Raw genomic sequence first — 17,896 nt, 5'->3', positions numbered from 1 at the left:
TACTGGTTAAATTGATGATGACTGGGTCATATGAATCTGGAAGACTTTGGAATAGAATTTCAGCATGTTCCTGTGGTGAAACATTATGTCCCAACGTTGAAAGTTGAGAACATAACGAAATCAGAGTATGTAAGTGCTTGTAACTGATGTAGATTCTGACATCCGTAAGGTATACAACTTTCTCTTCAAGAAGATTTTGTTGTGAAGTGATTTGGCTTCATACAATTTGATGAGATGATCCCAAACCTCCTTAGCAGTTTTCTTTTCTTCTACGCCCGCTAAAATATCATCTGATAATGCTAGATGCAAATCAGAAAGAGCGATCGCATCTATTCTGTTCCCCTTTTCGTTGTCTGTGAACTCCGCCGGCCGAACACTGATGGCTTCAGGGCAGTTATCTTTTATCAATAATGCCTTCATCTTCATTTTCCATAATGAGAATTTCGTGCCGTCAAACTTGCCGATGTTGATTTTTGCTGCCATTGCTTCTATCACGAACTGTTGTTGGCTGCAGAATAACTCCCACTATTTAACGTGAAACTTGTCTTCTCAGGTTATCTCCAACTGGTATATGGTTGAACCAAAATGCACCAGGAAAATTTCCAGGAAAGACTGGAGGGACACAAGAGGTCCGCTTAAATACCAGACTCCTTAGACAAAATTTTCCTAGACATGCACTTAATCACCCAATACACCTTTCTAGGATAGCCGAAAAGAAACCACGTGAAATTGCGACGTCTGTAGCACCTCCATAGGATGAAAGACAATAGCTTACTTATTTTTCTGATGTGAAGGATCCACCTAAGTGGCAATCACAGAGCATACTATAAGTAGATACTCACACCCTAAACCAAACAAACAGACCCCTAAGGAATTTTCCTTTTCTGATGTGGAAGATCACACTATGCTGCAACCACAGAGCATTCTTCGGAAAAACCTCGCTCTGAAACCACTATTGGGTTATGAAGAACCCACTTCATAACCCACCGAATAGAACAATCAGCAAATAAGAGAAAAGAAGAACACAATAATATATGGCAAGAGAGAAAACTCCACTATAAATAAAGAAATATCCAAGAGAGAAGATATTTGGGATGATTAAAGAAGGAGGAGGCATTCTTTTATAGCCTCCTCCTCTCCACATATTCCCACATCAGTCGATGTGGGACTAATATTACAACAAAGAGAAGAAAAGAGCTCTAATTAAGCTGCTTGAGGAGGAATTTCTTAGAGAGGAAATGATGTGATACCAAAAAAGTAAGTTGGACTGGATCAAAAGTGGGGACAAAAACATAGCATTCTTTCATGCAACAACCATTCAACGAAGACATTTTAACCACATCCTGAAACTGAAGGATGATGGATGGGAATGGGCTTGTTCGGAAGAGGAAATCAATGCATTACTATAGTACCTTCTTTGATGCGGTTACAACTCTAGGGGTGAATGTAGAGTCACTTAACAAGGCTCGAGGTGTTGTTCTACTTGCGGTGTCTCAAGATGTTAATAACTTGTTATGTATAGTTCCCTCAACAAAGGTAATCAATGAAGCAGTTAGTGAGACGGGATACTTGAAGTCAACAGAACCGGATGGATTTTCCCCTATAGTCTTTCAAAACTATTGTGATATTATCAAAGAAAAGCTTTGTAAAGTGGTCACTAATTTCTTTCATACTGAGGTGCTGCAAAAGGAGATGAATCGAACCTTGATTTGCATGATTCTTAAGGTGGACAACCCTGAAGAAGCAGAGCAATTTAGGCCTATTAGTTTATGGCAATTAAAGTAATTTCGAAGATCTTTGCCAACCGACTCAAGGACTCTTAGAAATATCATCTATCCCGTTCAGTTTGCCTTTGTACCTAATAGATTAATTATGATAATATCTTTGTAGCACATGAGATGTTCCACTAATTAAGCATCTCAAGAAAAGGAAAAAGAAATTGTTGGGTCTAAAAGTTGATATGAAGAAAGCTTATGACCACCTAGAATGGCAGTTAATCTATTCGACCTTGTCCTAGCTTGGTTTTTCCTCTAGATGTGTTGATTAGTTTAGTTACAATAGGAATTCAGTTTTATTAGGAGTTTTGGTCACGTAATTTTATATTTCTTGTTAGTCTAGTAAATGTATTTATGTAATAAAGATCTTTTCACTTCATTATAAATAAAGGGGCTTGGGATCACACTGATAAAACCAGCTATTCTACCACAATCGGCTTTCTCAACAAGATGGGTATTTATGTAATAAAGATCTTTTCACTTCATTATAAATAAAGGGCTTGGTGTCACACCCCACCCAGCCGGATCCGGCCATACCCGAATACCCGTGGGGGTGATACACCGCAAGACCTAGGTTTAGTGACAATTCCATACAACACATAATATAGCATAATTAAAAGGACAATAATAAATCAAGTTCTAATAATAAGTAATCAAATCTGGATTATCAAAAGGTTACAATCATCCATTATCTAAAGTTAATAAAAATGGACATCAGAGTTTGAAGGAAGCATAGTTTGTTGCAGCGGAATTTAAACTAAACTGATTCCCTAATGGAATCCAAACTCATAAGAATAGTCTTTGCACGGGCATGAAGCTCCATGCAAATCTACATCCTCTTCAGTCACTCCTTCAAGGAAGCCTGGCAGCGACGAATCCTCCACTTGGAAGGAGTCCTCATAACCTGCAAAATATTCTAATAGAAACAAACATATAAAAAGGAATGAGTTCAACAAAACTCAGTGAGGTCAACTCAACATCTTATCATACATTCGTCCACAAGATTCCACATCATATCGTGCATTCGTACACAAGATTCCACACCACACATATAGCTTGAGTATCGATAATGTAATTAATGATAATGATATGATGTATGAATAATTATGATATTATGCTCCTAACTCTATCATGAGGTCTCTATGGTAGACACGCATTAAGTTTGTACACCAATCTCCTTTGGGCGGTCTCAGTCACTCTCCCTCAACAAGAGACGTCTATTGGGTTCTCCGCGGTTGTTGGGTAAAGTCCTGCCAAGCCATGGTTGGGGGTATAGGTCACCACTCTCTCACATCACCGTTTGGTATAAGATTGGCGCGTGTCAAGGATAATCCTAGCCCAGTGCAAAGTCATACGGTCTCGTACTACATCTGGTCTGGATATCTCCCCTCATGCCTAGTGCCCTTTTGGTTCAATACCTTTCCACCTATGAATGGAATCCTCAACGAGAGGCATCTGATGGATCCCATTCCTTAACCCAGTGGTCATCCACATATAATGGACAGGATGCTCTCCATGTCCTCTCACGGATCATTTCACCGGTCTTGAGCGCCCATGAGCCCTTATCTATTATATGCAACCCTACCTCTCTATGATAATAGTGGGCCTGCTTGACGCTCAGGACCCAGCCACTAACATCATGGGTTAACCGGCTTCAATACCCCTGCCGGAAGGGTAGTAGTACTCATAAGATTACTTAGCCAAACACTTCTAAACACTTAACATTCATGTACTTAAATCTAGATGCATACTCATGTAAGTTCACTATGGTAATGGGCGAACCCACAACCCTAGTTTGAAACATAAAATAAAAAGAGTAATTTAATTCAACATCATCCATATATCTTCATATCAATGATTTAGAATTTGAAAATAAAAGAAAACACTCAATCCATTCAATCTCATCCATCTCATATATTCTCATATTGTTTTCAAAGAATATTGAAATAGAAGTAAAGATACTTGCTTACCTTTCATTCGTGCAACGTCCCACACATAATCACAAGATAATAAATATTAAAACAAAGCAATATATCAATAATGAAATTTAATTACATAATTAAACATGCAAGATAAGGTAGAGTATATTCCTCACCTTTTTAGTTAGCATAAGCTCTCCAAGGTTCCACAAAGTCACACTTACGAGTTGGTGATTATAATCAAAATAAACCTAATCATGTAAGAGGATCATTGGACATAAATTAGAAGTCAATTGGGTTTTAATAAAGTTCCCAAAATCACCCAACAAAAGCCTAATCTGCCAACTAGTTTCGAACCCACCTTTTTCAACCTAGTTTCGGCGAAAATCAATATTTCACCATCGATTCAAAGTCGAATCGAAATGAAACTTTGGGAATGTCTAATTGGAAACAATAGGGTCCTAAGTATACCTTCAATTTGATCTAATTCCATCTCAATCAAAAAGCCCCAATTTTGGGCTCTCACGAGAGCTCTTGGCTGGGTTTGAGAGCCAAAATGCAAAATCGTTTGCAACAACTCGCACAAATCACTTACAAACCAAAGGGAAACATAAATGAAACTATTTGCAAGCATTCAAAACACCTATCAAGCAACAACTACTCAAATCTATCATTTATTGCGAAGAACTACTCCAAAAACTAAGCTTAAAGAAGAGGGTTTGATGATTCTTACCTTTCCTAACGTTTCCGCAATGATCCAGGTGCCGGCACGCCTCCGAACGATTAGGAACCTTCCTTTCCCTTGGTTTCTCTTCCTCCTTTAGCCTCAGCTTCGTACTAGCCTTCTAAAATGCAAGTATGAGAGGTTAGAAACTCAAAATAGGGTTTTAAACATGAAAAACCCGATTTTGCCCCGAAGCTGGAAAATGGTTGGGGGGTTGGGGCAGTCGACCGACCGTTCAACCGGTCCCAAGTTGACCCCTCAAATGGACTTCAATTTTGGTGATTTTTGCTTGTTGGAAAGGCCTTTCAACGATCTTCGATTTGATACCTTATTTGCGTCAATCGGATTCTCCATCATCGATCTACGGACGTTCCAAGATCACCCTTTTTACACCATCATGATTAATCTTCTCTCTTCAATTAAACTTTAGGAGAGTTGATGAGTCATCACAAGGGTCATCCACTAACATTGGTTCCATTTCCAACCCTTCGAGCTCCACTTGAATGGCCCTGCTTGCCGTCAACTCGAGGCCCGATTTTCTCAATTTTGAAGCCACGGGTTAAAGGGGTAGAAATCCGGGGGATTTCACACTTGGGCTCACATTGATAAAACTAGCTATTCTACCACAATCGGCTTTCTCAACAAGATGAATTGATATGGTGATGGAGGGCAGCTCATCTATTTCATATACACTTCTAATAAATGGGGTAGTGAAAGGATCCTTTATGCCTTTTAGGGGCATTCGTCAAGGTGACCTCCCCCCCACCCCTTTTTATTCATTTTGTGTTCACATGTGCTTACTACTATCATTTTGGAACCAGATCATGGGAATCTAGTCAAGGGTATCAGAGTGAGGCAATGAGCGTCTCCCCTCCCCCCCCAAACTTCCCATTTGTTGTTCACGGATGATTGCTTTCTCTTCTTGGAAATCAAACTCAGGGAGGTGAATCTACAAGCAAGCCTTCAAATTTAGTGTGAAGGAAGTGGATGTCTATGAAATTTTAAAGTAACCACAAGCGCACGGTATCGTGTAGCTAACGGGTCGATCTCAAGGAGATATACCACTTAGAATTCAACTTCTTAATAGTAATGCGAGAGTGGAATGATTCAATTTTTGTTAACTAATTAACTAAACTAAACAATCATAATCTATACATCTAATGCAATCGAATTGAAACGAAAAATAAATTAAACACAATCAATGCATAAATAAAAGACAGGAAAAAAAATGCGAACAATAAAAATAAAAAGGAAAAAAAAGTAAAACCAGTTAGTATGTTAAAGCAGTCAGTAAAATTTAGTTCATAGCTAAAATGCAGATGCAACACCACCCGTCACCAGAAGCAGAGGCACGCCTGTAGGCTTGCTCCGGTTATGTGGTCTGAGATGATGAATGAATAGGCGGAAAGTAATTAACAAAAAGTAAATAACAAAGCAATAAACAAAGCAATAAAAGGAAAAGGAAGCCTTAACCAAAGAGAGGCACGACTGTAGGCATCTCTGATCAAGGATCCAGGGGAAGGGAGAACAATAAATAATGCTGAAAGTAAATCCTAAATTAAGAATATGGAGGGGTAGGTAGAAGCGGGAATGGAGGGAGGAGAGAAGATTAATAAAGAAGGTTACTTACTTGCGAATTGAACAAATGATTCGAATCTCAACCAACCCTAACAACCAGATCTAGATCTAGAATGATCTAAATCTGCAATTGCTAGACCCAGAGAAAAATGAAACTTGAACTTGAATTGCATTACATAAAAAATTAAACCTAAACATTGAATCTAGAAATTTAAATTTCACAAATGCAAGCAAAGAAAACTAGAGAAAACCTAAATAAACTGAAGAGAGAAGAAAGAATGCTTCTACTAAACTCTAGAACCCCTTCCTTTGATGGAGTATGCTCTCCTTTTATAGAGTTTACATGAGATATGAAGCACGGCTGAATTTGAATAAAACTCAGGGTTTCTATCTGACTCAGCCAATTAGGGTTTTGACGTACTAATCGCGCCTACTTAAAGAAATCAGATGCATAACCACCGTTGGATTTGAGGTTTAAGTAGTTGTGAAGCTCTCCTCCAAAAATCAGCACGATCGGACATCGGATGACCGTTCGATGAAGGGTTTGATCGAAACTGGACAGAGGCATTCAAAAACGGGATTCTTCCTCTTTTTCTTTCTGAATATAATTCTTTTTCCTCTTTTTCTTTCTTTAATTAAATCCAAGATAGGAGATAAGATATTGAGGTATGCAAGGACTCTTTTCCATTTGGACTCTCAATAATATCTCTGTAGATTTGATTTAAAATCTCAGCCGTAGATCAAATTTGCCTTCTTTATCTCTTCAATATTTCAGAGTTGGCCCATAATCACACATCTCTAGCCCATCATGCTCCAGATCAGGCCCATTTTTGCATTTGAGAATTTGAATGGACTTTTTGACGTGTAAAATAGCATGATTCAAGCCCAAAACTCCAAATATTTGCTTAAATCTTGAAAAGTCCTAAAATCCGCAAAAACAACATAAAACCCAAGGTAACTCCACTCTAAGTGTATAAAATGCATGCTTTATGCCCTAAGATTTCACACATAAATGTGCTCATCAGTGGACAAGAGCAGAACTTGGAGAAACCATCAATGACTTTCAGTCCTAACACCCCATCTCGTATTAAAAGATGGCTTTCCCAACTTTTGAAAGAAAGATACGGCAATGGACCGGCCAAGTATTTGGAGTTATCCATAGCCATTGTGGTTTCAATTTAGTGATACTAGGGGGGAAGTTGCCAAAAAAAAAGTGCAGGAATGGAAGCATAGGCTTCTTTCTCTAGCCGAGAAAGAGGGGCTTGTCAAATTGGTGGCATGCTCTTTATCTTCTTTTGCGGCATCTCACTTTGATCTTCCCACCTTAACTCATCACACTACTAGGAAGGCAGTAGCGAATCTCTTGTAGGGTCAACATGATGAGACTTAGGAGGGTTCATTGGATCTCTTACACAAGATAGTGTAAGTCAAAAGAAAACATTCAGTGAAAGTGGGGACAAAAACTTAGCATTCTTTCATGCAACAACCATTCAGCAAAGGCATTTTAACCGCATTCTAAAACTGAAGGATAATGGATGGGAATGGACTTGTTCGGAAGAGGAAATCAATGTTTTAGTATTAGTACACTTCTCTAATGTAGTTACAACTTAAGGGGTATATGTAGAGTCACTTAAAAAGGCTCTAGGTGCTATTCAATTTGTGGTGTATCAAGATGTTAATAACTTGTTATGTATAGTTCCCTCAGTAAAGGAAATCAATGAAGTAGTTAGTGAGACGGGTCCCTTGAAGTCACCAAGACTAGATGGATTTCCTCCTATATTCTTTTAGAAATATTGGGATATTACCAAAGAAGAGCTTTGTAAGGTGGTCACTGATTTCTTTCATACTACATTGCTACCAAAGGATGTGAATAGAACCTTGATTTGCTTGATTCTCAAGGTGAACAACCTTGAAAAAGCAGAACAATTCAAGCCTATCAGTTTATGCAGGGTGGAAGTGAAGACAATTTCAAAGATATTTTCCAACGACTCAAGGACTCTCTTGGATGTATCATCTATCCCGTAGAGTCTGCTATTGTCCCTGATAGACTAATTTATGAAAATATCTTTGTAGCACATGAGATGTTCCACTATATTAAGCATCTCAAGAAAAGGAAAAAGAAATTGTTAGGTCTAAAAGTTGATATGAAGAAAGCTTATGACCACCTAGAATGACAATTGATCTATTCGACCTTGTCCCTGCTTGGTTTTTTCTCAAGATGTGTTGGTTAGTTTAGTTTTATTAGGAATTTAGTTTTATTAGGAGTTTTGGCTTATGTAATATTTTTCTATTTCTTTTTACCCAAGTAAGTGTATTTATGTAATAGTGTTCTTTTCACTTCATTAAAAATAAAGGTCTTGGGATTACACTGATAAAAGCAGTTACTCCACCACAATCGATTTTCTCAACAAATGGATTGATTTGGTGATTGAGAGTAACTCATCTATTTCATATATACTTCTAATAAATGGGCTAGAGAAAGGATTTATACGTTCCAAGGGCATTCGTTAGGGTGACTCCCCCCCCCCCCCCCCATTCATGGCCACTTTGTGTTATCATTTTCATGGGAATCAATCAAGGGTATTAGAGTGAGCGTGCGTCCCCCCCCCCAAATCTCCCATTTGTTGTTCACAGATGATTGCTTTCTCTTCTCGGAAATCAAACTTAGGAAGGTGACAAATCTACAACCATGCCTTCAAATTTATTATGAAGGAAGTGGACAGAGGTGAACTTCGAGAAATCATTAGTGACTTTCAGTCCCACCACCCCATCTCGTATTAAAAGATGGTTTTTCCAACTTTTGAAAGAAATATACAGTGATGGACCGGCCAAGTAGGTGGGGTTACCCATAGCCATTGGGGTTTCAATTTAGGGATACGATGGGGAGGTTGCATAAAAAAGTGCAAGGATGGAAGCATAGGCTTCTTTCTCTTTCTTCTTGGTGGCTTGGGATCTAATTTTCAAACTTTTGTGACCTCTATCACCACTCGTGAGAGGCCTGTTACTCTTACTGATCTTCATGGTTTGCTTATGTGTGAAGAAATTCATGCTGCTAATGCTCTTCAATATTTGACCAACATTACTGCTCAGGTGGCTTCCACTTCTCTTGGATCTAATTCTGCTAGCTCTAATCAACATTTTGGCTTCCCTATTCCTCGTCATGGTTATTGAAAAATGCCATGTTAGCATTTACCACATCAGCCTCCATTGGTTTTGATGATAACAAACATGAATTACTAATGGCTATATTGAGTTGTGATGTTTTAGTTCAAGATGAAAACAAGTGGATCAACTCCAAGTCAAAGCCATATGCTCATATTCAAGTCAAGCCCAAAGCCAAGATCATGCCAAGATGGACATGAAGTCTAAGTCGAGATGACCATGCCAAGATGGACATGAAGATGGACATGAAGTTTAAGTCGAGATGACCATGCCAAGATGGACATGACTGTTGGGAAATGCCATCTCATCACTACAGTGAATCTCGATGCAATATGACCGGACCAAAGAAATATCGGAGAGTCAAGCTCAAGTCAAATCCAACCATCTTAGACAATGAATCAAAGTCAAGATGAGTATCAAGACCGATACACAAGATCAAGTCAAAGATCAAGTCAAAAATCAAGTTGAAGATCAAGACTTAGGCTGAATTAGGGCTTAGGACACTCTCGCATACACATTTATGTAAATGCATTGATAATATGTAACTCATGCTACTACAGTGACCTAGGACATGTTAGTGAGGTGTACAATGCTTAGGGTTGACCAAAAGTCCAAAAACCCAAGCCAAGTCCCAACCCCAAAATTGATTCAACAAAACTGCACTAGACGGTCGACCGTCTGTTTGCAGTCCACTGTGTTTTTGAACACAGTAGGTCGGACGGAATTTCAGTCTGGTCAGACGAACTGGTTCAAAAATGCCTATAACGGCTACTTTAATGGATCTTTTTCAGATGGACGACCGTCTAGGCTGAAAATTGGACTTAAAAAGTGTCCGTTTTCTGTCCGTTGGGGATTGGGTTTTGGCACTCAAAGGAGCTCTATATAAACCCAATTCACCTCATTTGAGAGGTTGAACACTCACACTTGATCACCCACTCCCCAAGTGATCCTAAAGCTCTCAAATTGCAAGAAAGCCTTGTGCTTTGCCTTTCACCTTCTCCCCAACCTTGAAGAACATTCCAAGGTATTAAGCAAGCTTGTGGAAACCAAGCTCGAGGTGACTAAAGGCGTTGTGCTTTGCCTCTCACCCTCTCCCAACCTTGAAGAAATATACCAAGGTGTTTCAAGCTAGTGGAAGCCAAGCTTGAGGTGATTAAAGGTGTCGGTGGTGCATACATTTCCATTTGAGCATACAACTCACATTGCATCACACTCACACAAGAGGTAAGTGTCACACCTCTTGTTAAGGTAATATCCGACACTTCTTGTATCTATATTGGTTGTTGAATTCTAGTCTAGGTTTATTAGAATTTGGTCTTGGGTGCTCTTGCCCATTAACAAAGATTGCTTGGGTGCTCTTGCCCGTGAACAAAAATTGTGAAGGGGTGCTCTTGCCCTACTTGCTAAACAAAGATTGTAAAGGGTACTCTTGCCCCGCAACAAAGATTATTGTAAGGGTTTGATCTCTACCCATTGTATTGAAAAGAGAATCAATGGTGGAATACTCTCTTGAGGCCAAGAGAGGAGTGGACGTAGACTTGTATAGTCAAACCACTATAAATTCAATGTTGTGATTGCTTGCCTTTATTGAATTTCATTTAAGTTATCAACTTACATTGAAATTGCAATCAAACCGAGAATTTGGGATAATCCACAAGGTACAACCTAATCACCCCCCTCTAGGTTGCACCAACAATGGTTCTATGCGTGGTTCCTTTGGTCATGGCCGTGGCAATTTTCGTTCGGGTGGTCGTAATAATTTCAGAGGTTCTAATCGTTTGATCTATTGTCAGTTATGTGATAGGCTAGGGTATCAAGCCAAAACTTGTTATCAGCGCTCTTTCTTTGCATCACCACAGATGAATTTTGCGCATCCGATAGGTTCTACTTCTCCTCCACCAATTTGGATTCCCGACTCGGGTTCCTCTCATCATATTACTCCTGATGTTCGTCATCTTCATACCTCAACTGAATATCAAGGCGCTGACTATGTTCGTATTGGTGATGGTACAGGTTTGCCCATTCAACATCTTGAACACTCTATTATGCAACCTTAGGATTCTTCTTTTCTGCTTAATGATGTTCTTCATGTTCCCACTGCACAGCATAATTTGCTTTCAATCAGTAAATTTACGGCTAACAATCCTGTGTACTTTGAATTTCATGATCGGATGTTCTACATTAAGGATCGGTCCTCGGGCGTACCCCTGCTCACCGGCCCTCTTAAGGAAGGTTTGTATAGCCTTTCTATGCCACCATCTATTGTTGCTTATTCAGCCATGAAGGCTTCTCCTGATATCTGACACCTATGACTGGGACACTCCTCTGCTGGTGTTGTTCGACGTTTACTTTCGCAGTTTCAATTACCAACTGTTGGTCGTTTTTCTACAATGGTTTGCTCCCCCTGTCAGTTTGGTAAGTCTCACTATCTTCCTTTTCAACATTGCACTACCCGATTTACGGCTCCTCTACAACTGGTGTTTAGTGATCTCTGGGGACCATCACATGTTAGTAATGAAGGTCATTGGTACTATGTTGCCTTTGTTGACGATTTCACACAATATACATGGATGTATACCATTGCAAATAAATTGGACGCTCTAACTGCTTTTCAACTTTTTAAAGCTTTTGCAGAGAATAAGTTTTCTACATCAATAAAATCCTTTCAGTCTGATTGGGGAGGGGAGTTTCGGGGCTTTTCCACATTTTTACGACAATATGGCATTGGACATCACCTTTCTTGTTCTCATACATCCCAGCAGAACGGTAGGGTTGAACATAAACACTGGAAAATTGTAGAGGTTGGGCTTTCTCTCTTGGCTCACTCTGGTGTTCCTTTTAGTTTTTGGTGTGATGCGTTTTCTACTGCCGTCTATTTGATCAATCGCTTACCTACAGTTGCTCTTGGAATGAATTATCCATTTTATCGTGTTAATCATCGACATCCAGATTATGCATTTTTTAACGCTTTTGGTTGTTGGTGTTTTCCATTTCTTCGACCCTTCAATCATCATAAAATGGAATACCACTCTACTGATTGCATTTTTGTTGGCTACAACCCCTCGCATCTTGGCTATAAATGTTATAATCCAAACAATAAAAAGGTTATAATATCTAGATGTGTTGTGTTTGATGAAACAGTTTTTCCATTTAAGGGTCTGGATCAGACATCTTCTCACTCTCCGGTATCCTCTCCTTTGCCTGTAATTGGTTTGGGTTGTTTGCCCTTTATTGCTTCAACTAGTTCGTCCACTGTGGTGTCTCCTAATGGCCCTGATGAATGTGACTCTGCTGCTAGGCCTTCTTCACCTTTGGATAATACTATAGCTGCTACACCTTCTACTTTGCCCACTACTGAAGCTTCTGACTCTGTTGGTTCACCCTTAGTTGAGGGTTTTGTGGATGTTGACCCAATTATTGATAATGGGTCTTCTAATGGGCCTACATGTGTTGTTCATCCCTCTTGTGCACCCATTCGTACTCATCCCATGGTGACTAGATTACAGGATGGTACCCAAGCTCAAGGTTCTATTTCATCTATTAGCTACTAAACATCCACTACCCATTTCTCTTATTGCTACTAGCCCATCTGAAATAGAACCTACTTGCTACTCTCAAGCCTCCAAACATCATATATGGCGCACCACCATGGATACCGAATTTAATGCACTCCTTTCTAACAATACTTGGGAGTTAACTCCCCCTCCTCCTTTTGAACATGTTATAGGGTGTAAATGGCTATTTTGCATCAAATGCCATTCTGATGGAACTATAGAGCATTACAAAGCTCGCTTAGTGGCCAAGGATTATATCAAGAGTATGGTCTTGATTATGGGGAGACTTTTAGTCCTATTATTAAGCCCACTATCATCATAATCTTGCTAGCTTTGGTTGTGTCTAACGGGTGGCTCATTCATCAATTGAATGTTAATAACGCATTTTTACATGTGACTCTTGAAGAAATTGTGTTTATGCAACAACCCCAGGGGTATCTTGATTCTCAATTTCCACATTATGCATGTAAATTGAAGCGTTCACTGTATGGGCTTAAACAAGCACCTCGGGCTTGGTTCCAATGCCTCAGTTCTTATCTTGTAATACTTGGTTTTCAAGGCTCTCACACTAATTCTTCCTTTTTTTTTTGCCATAATCAAAGTGGTCCATTGTTCATTCTCATCTACGTGGATGATATTCTCTTCCTTGGGCCTTCTTCGACTGATATTGATATTCTAATGCTTGCTCTTTCTCATGAATTTTCTCTTAAAGACTTTGGCCCAGCAACCTTTTTCCTGGGTATTGAACTCATTCAGCAGCCCATGGGCCTATTATTATCTCAACAACATTATATCAGTTCATTACTTGAGAAGGCTGGAATGCAGGGGACCAAATCTATTTCAATGCCTCTTGCTCCATCACAACATCTCACACGTTCAGTTGGTCCACCTCTTTCGGATCCCACTTTGTATAGAAGCTTGGTGACCGTCAGTATGTTACCTTGAAAAGGCCAAATCTGTCATATTTTGTTAATATACTATGCCAATTCTTGGCATGTCCCACAGAAGAGCATTGGTTGGCCCTTAAGTGATTACTACGGTATCTCAAGGGAACAATTTTATATGGTCTTCATTTGACCCCATCACCAAGTTCTTCCCTGATCGCCTATTCCGACGCCGATTGGGTTGTTTGCCCAGATGATCGCAAGTCCACTGGCAGCTTTCTTATCTATCTTTGTGACAATCTCATCTCATGGCAATCTCGTAAGCAATCTATTGTTGCCCGTTTTAGCACCGAAAATGAATATCGGGCTCACGCTCTCGCCACCACCAAACTCACTTGAGTTCAATCTCTTTACACTGAGTTGGGTTTCATCTTCCCTCTCCACCTACGTTGTAGTGTGACAATCTTGAGGCCACTTATCTCTCCGCCAACCTGGTGTTTCATGCTCATACAAAGCACATTGAAATTGACTTTCACTCGGTTTTTGTTTCTCCAATCCAAACTCAAACTCCATTCTGGACCCTTGACTTTGCAGGAGAGTGTTAGGGATAAAGTATAAAGACGGGTTTAACAAAGTATAAAGCCAGTTTTATCCTTGAATGACTTATGTATCCCTTTGTTTATCTATAAATAAAAGTCAATGTCTTTATAACAAGACACGTATTTACTTGCAATATATTTGTTCAACATCCCTAATCGAAAATTAACCAAAATAAAATTTTCATGATCTAGTATTCCCCTTTTTTTTCTCCTCTCTTCCTTAGACTCTTCCATAAATTTTAGTCAAGATAAAACCTCACCAGGATACCCAAATGAAAAGTATAAACATTTTCTTTTTTTTTTTTTTTTTTTTTGGGGGGGGGGGGTGTGGGTGGGGGAAGGTAAGCGATTGAGGGTCACCTTTATTCAAAGGTGAACAGGGTTCGAACACAAAAAGAGACCCGATGACCGATCAAAAACATAGACCTGATATAACCAACTATCAAATCGGATCAAACGGAGAATAAGTGACTAACTGAACAATCTGACATAAGAAAATTATCGCCAAGAAAGCTCATACATAACTCTTGCCAAAAAGCAGAGCGCTGTGAAACAAAAGGAATATGATGGTAACGCTGAGAAAACAAAATTTCAAAATTTCAAAAATCTAAAATCCAAGTCAACATACATGATGGAAATAAAAACATGTTCTTGCTCTAACGTCTTCCAAGTGCATAGTCTAATTCCACTCAATTACAGGTCTTGCACACTCAAACCTGGTGAAGGAAACAAAGAGATAAAAAAAACCAATTAGAAGAGGGGAGCAAAAACTATTTAAAAGAAATACCATAGATCCACAAGATGGAGATTAAATGGTCCTTGTTTCACATGAAAACTTCCAATGATTCGGAAACATTAAAATCTATGCAAAGACAGATTTCGAATACTTCATAAATAACAGGATTGTAGAAACAAGGTTTTAGTAGCATACTCCAATTGGCTCATGAACAAACAAGTCTAAATTAATAAGAGAACATAAGAAATTCCATAAATAGAAGTCTATTAGAAACAACAGTGTCTTGACTAACTGATTCTATTATTTATAATGTTCACAAAGGAAAATTTATCAACAGTCTACTTTCAACCTTCAAGACAGGAAAAAACTTCCAATTCAAGAGAATAGATGGAGGAATGATCCAGCAAGAAAATTACTAAGCTATGAATAAGAGCTGCAAAGAGACTTTATAATGATATAATCAGCAACAACCAGCTAAAAAGAATAAAGGGAAATTATCAGCTGCACCCCCAACTTACCCCTTAATACTAATGCCACCACAAAACAGATCAATACATTAATCAAACCCCAATGGACATGTATTTTAGAAGACAAATATACCTCTTGAATGATATGAAGTATCTATCATACACTTTTTAACTAAAAATACCAATTCCTTGAACCCAGAAGAAAATACAAATGTAAATAGAACTAACCTTAAACAGGGTAACAGAACAGCAAGGATTCCTTGATCAATCTCTTTGCACATTGATCTTGTGTTGAGTCAGAATGTTTAATTGAAAGGCATTATAGATACTTCACATCATTAGAGGGGTATTTTGTCTTTTAGAACAACAACGTGATGGCAAGGGGCCTGACTGATACTTTGATTTGCTTTGAGTGGCATTAAAATTAGGGGGAAATCCAGGGAAGGCATGGGTAACTTCCCAAAAATAAATACAGCAGTCTTATGGTTTTGATTTCATGTCCATGAAGATTTTGCGGCAAAGCTGCACCAGAGGTTTGGAAAATCTGACTCAACTCTCAAATCTACAAAGTAGTTTCCAAATAGAAACTCTACACCTCCTTGATCAGTACGAATATTTCCACTCAGAGGATAAACAAACTATTGGGTTCATGGAGAAATGAACAGTTATAACTCATCGATTGATACAAACATGGTAAAGCAAATAATCAAGGAGGATAACCTGGAGGAAGAGACTGCTTCAGCTTATCGGCCTTCTCTGAGTCAAAAACACATAATGTGTAGAGATACCTGGAACAGCGAACCTTGAACTTAACCACATCTTTGCTCTTCTTAATTTTGACAGACCGGGCATCTTTCCTTCTCGCTGTGAGAAGGAAATCTTTGATCTCATGTATTTGCTTTGGCTGTAGAAAGAAAATAACTAGAATGCTAAATAAAACTTACTAAATCAGGCAGTCATAATAGAGTATCAGCCACCATGAGACGAAATTTAAACCTTTCAATCATTCATGAAGTCTTTAAGTTATAGATATGCACAAGAATGAATCTCAAAGTACATAAGGAACATATATGGTAATAATAGGCACAAAGTTAACCATAGGCCACTTTCTATGCTTAAAGTGAGGTATCATTGACAATAAACACAAGAACCAAAAAAGATAATACAGTATTTTCAAAAATCTCATTAACCACTGGAAGACAATGTGAATTGAAAATTGTATCATAATTGAAAGATTGAAACTCAATTTAGAAAGCAAAGAATTAAACTACATTTGGATATACAAGGATATGCCCGTGAATCTGAAACACAAACAAGCCACATCACAATGGAGCTCTCACTGTAGCCTCCCATTAATCATATTCCATAAGCATAAAAAAACCTATAAACCTATAACCTAGATTACAGATCTTATTGTTCCCCCTCAAGTCAATAACTGGGTAATTTATAGGATAAAATAGAGTAAAAGCTCATGATACAATCATCGTGGTCTAGAACCTACCACCCCTGTTTATGCCTGACCTAACAGTTCCTATAGATGATTCAATGACAGCAATTTCGCTCCTAAGAGTAAACCACAACATTAAATCACAGGCAGACGTAACAGAGAGTTCAGGACAATGAAATCTCAGGTATGTTGCGGAGATACAACATTATGCTCGTTTTCATCACTCTTTCATCATTTCCATAATCAAATCTCTCAGATTTCAGACTTGGAGAAGGGACTAGGTGTCTATGTCCCAACTCCGGGGGTGGGACGTCAACTACTGTTTGGGTTTTCTTGAAGCTTTCTAAAAAGAAACCAATTCGAAGAAGTCCCTTTGGTTTGAAATTTGAACTATCACTAGTCAGAGACAAGGACCACCACCACCAACACGACTACTCATCCCCCACCCTTCTCTCTAGGAAGCACGCAGGATCTCAGCATTTATGGATTTTGGCCTCAGTTACCTTCTTCGCATTCGCCTTCTTTCTAACTCTAATCAATTCTAGGGTTCTATCACCTCCTCTTCCTCCTTCCAACTAACAACCATCTAAGTCGCCTTCCTCCACTACTCTGTCACTCAAACACCACGATCAAAATGACCGCTTCAGAATTCAAATTCAGCCAAAGCCGTCCACAACTGCCATTTCCCTCCCTGCAATTTCTTAGTATTCGATCTAACCAATGAATTCCAGCTCTGAAAAGCTGTGTGTTACAATGGCCGCACAGCGTTCCCCAATGAGATCGATGATAGCATCGCTAATTTTGAGAATAAAGGGTAAAATCCAAAACCCTAAACAACATCAACAAACAAATAACCTATGCTAGACGAATAAAACCAAATCAACAGATCACAGATAAAATGGAAAACACAAAACCTTTTCGAGTAACTACAAATTTCAGTACCATTTTTTCAGACTGCTGGAGAAGCTTGAACGTCGAATTCCCAAGTTTTCAAACCCTAGACTAACCCTAACGTTTATATCTGGAGGTGTTTCCCTCACAAACCCTAGCC

At 38.9% G+C, this 17,896-nt stretch overlaps 1 protein-coding gene across 1 annotated transcript; it reads right to left on the bottom strand.

Annotated features, from left to right (window-relative positions):
- Positions 1 to 14,614: 14,614 nt before the first annotated feature.
- LOC149007609 (large ribosomal subunit protein eL38z/eL38y-like) lies at positions 14,615 to 17,896 on the bottom strand. Its single transcript, XM_089167361.1, has 3 exons — positions 17,788 to 17,896; positions 16,119 to 16,302; positions 14,615 to 14,911 (listed from the first exon to the last, which is right to left on the bottom strand). Exons 1-3 carry the CDS (start codon positions 17,788 to 17,790, stop codon positions 14,889 to 14,891), a joined length of 210 nt encoding a protein of 69 aa, XP_089023487.1. The 5' UTR covers positions 17,791 to 17,896; the 3' UTR covers positions 14,615 to 14,888.

Source organism: Hakea prostrata, chromosome 8 (genome assembly GCF_041222555.1).
Source record: "Hakea prostrata isolate BN-2017 chromosome 8, UWA_Hpros_2, whole genome shotgun sequence".
Lineage (NCBI taxonomy): Eukaryota > Viridiplantae > Streptophyta > Magnoliopsida > Proteales > Proteaceae > Hakea > Hakea prostrata.
The sequence above is the reverse complement of the archived record's forward strand: the minus strand, read 5'-3'. Positions and strand labels throughout refer to the sequence as shown.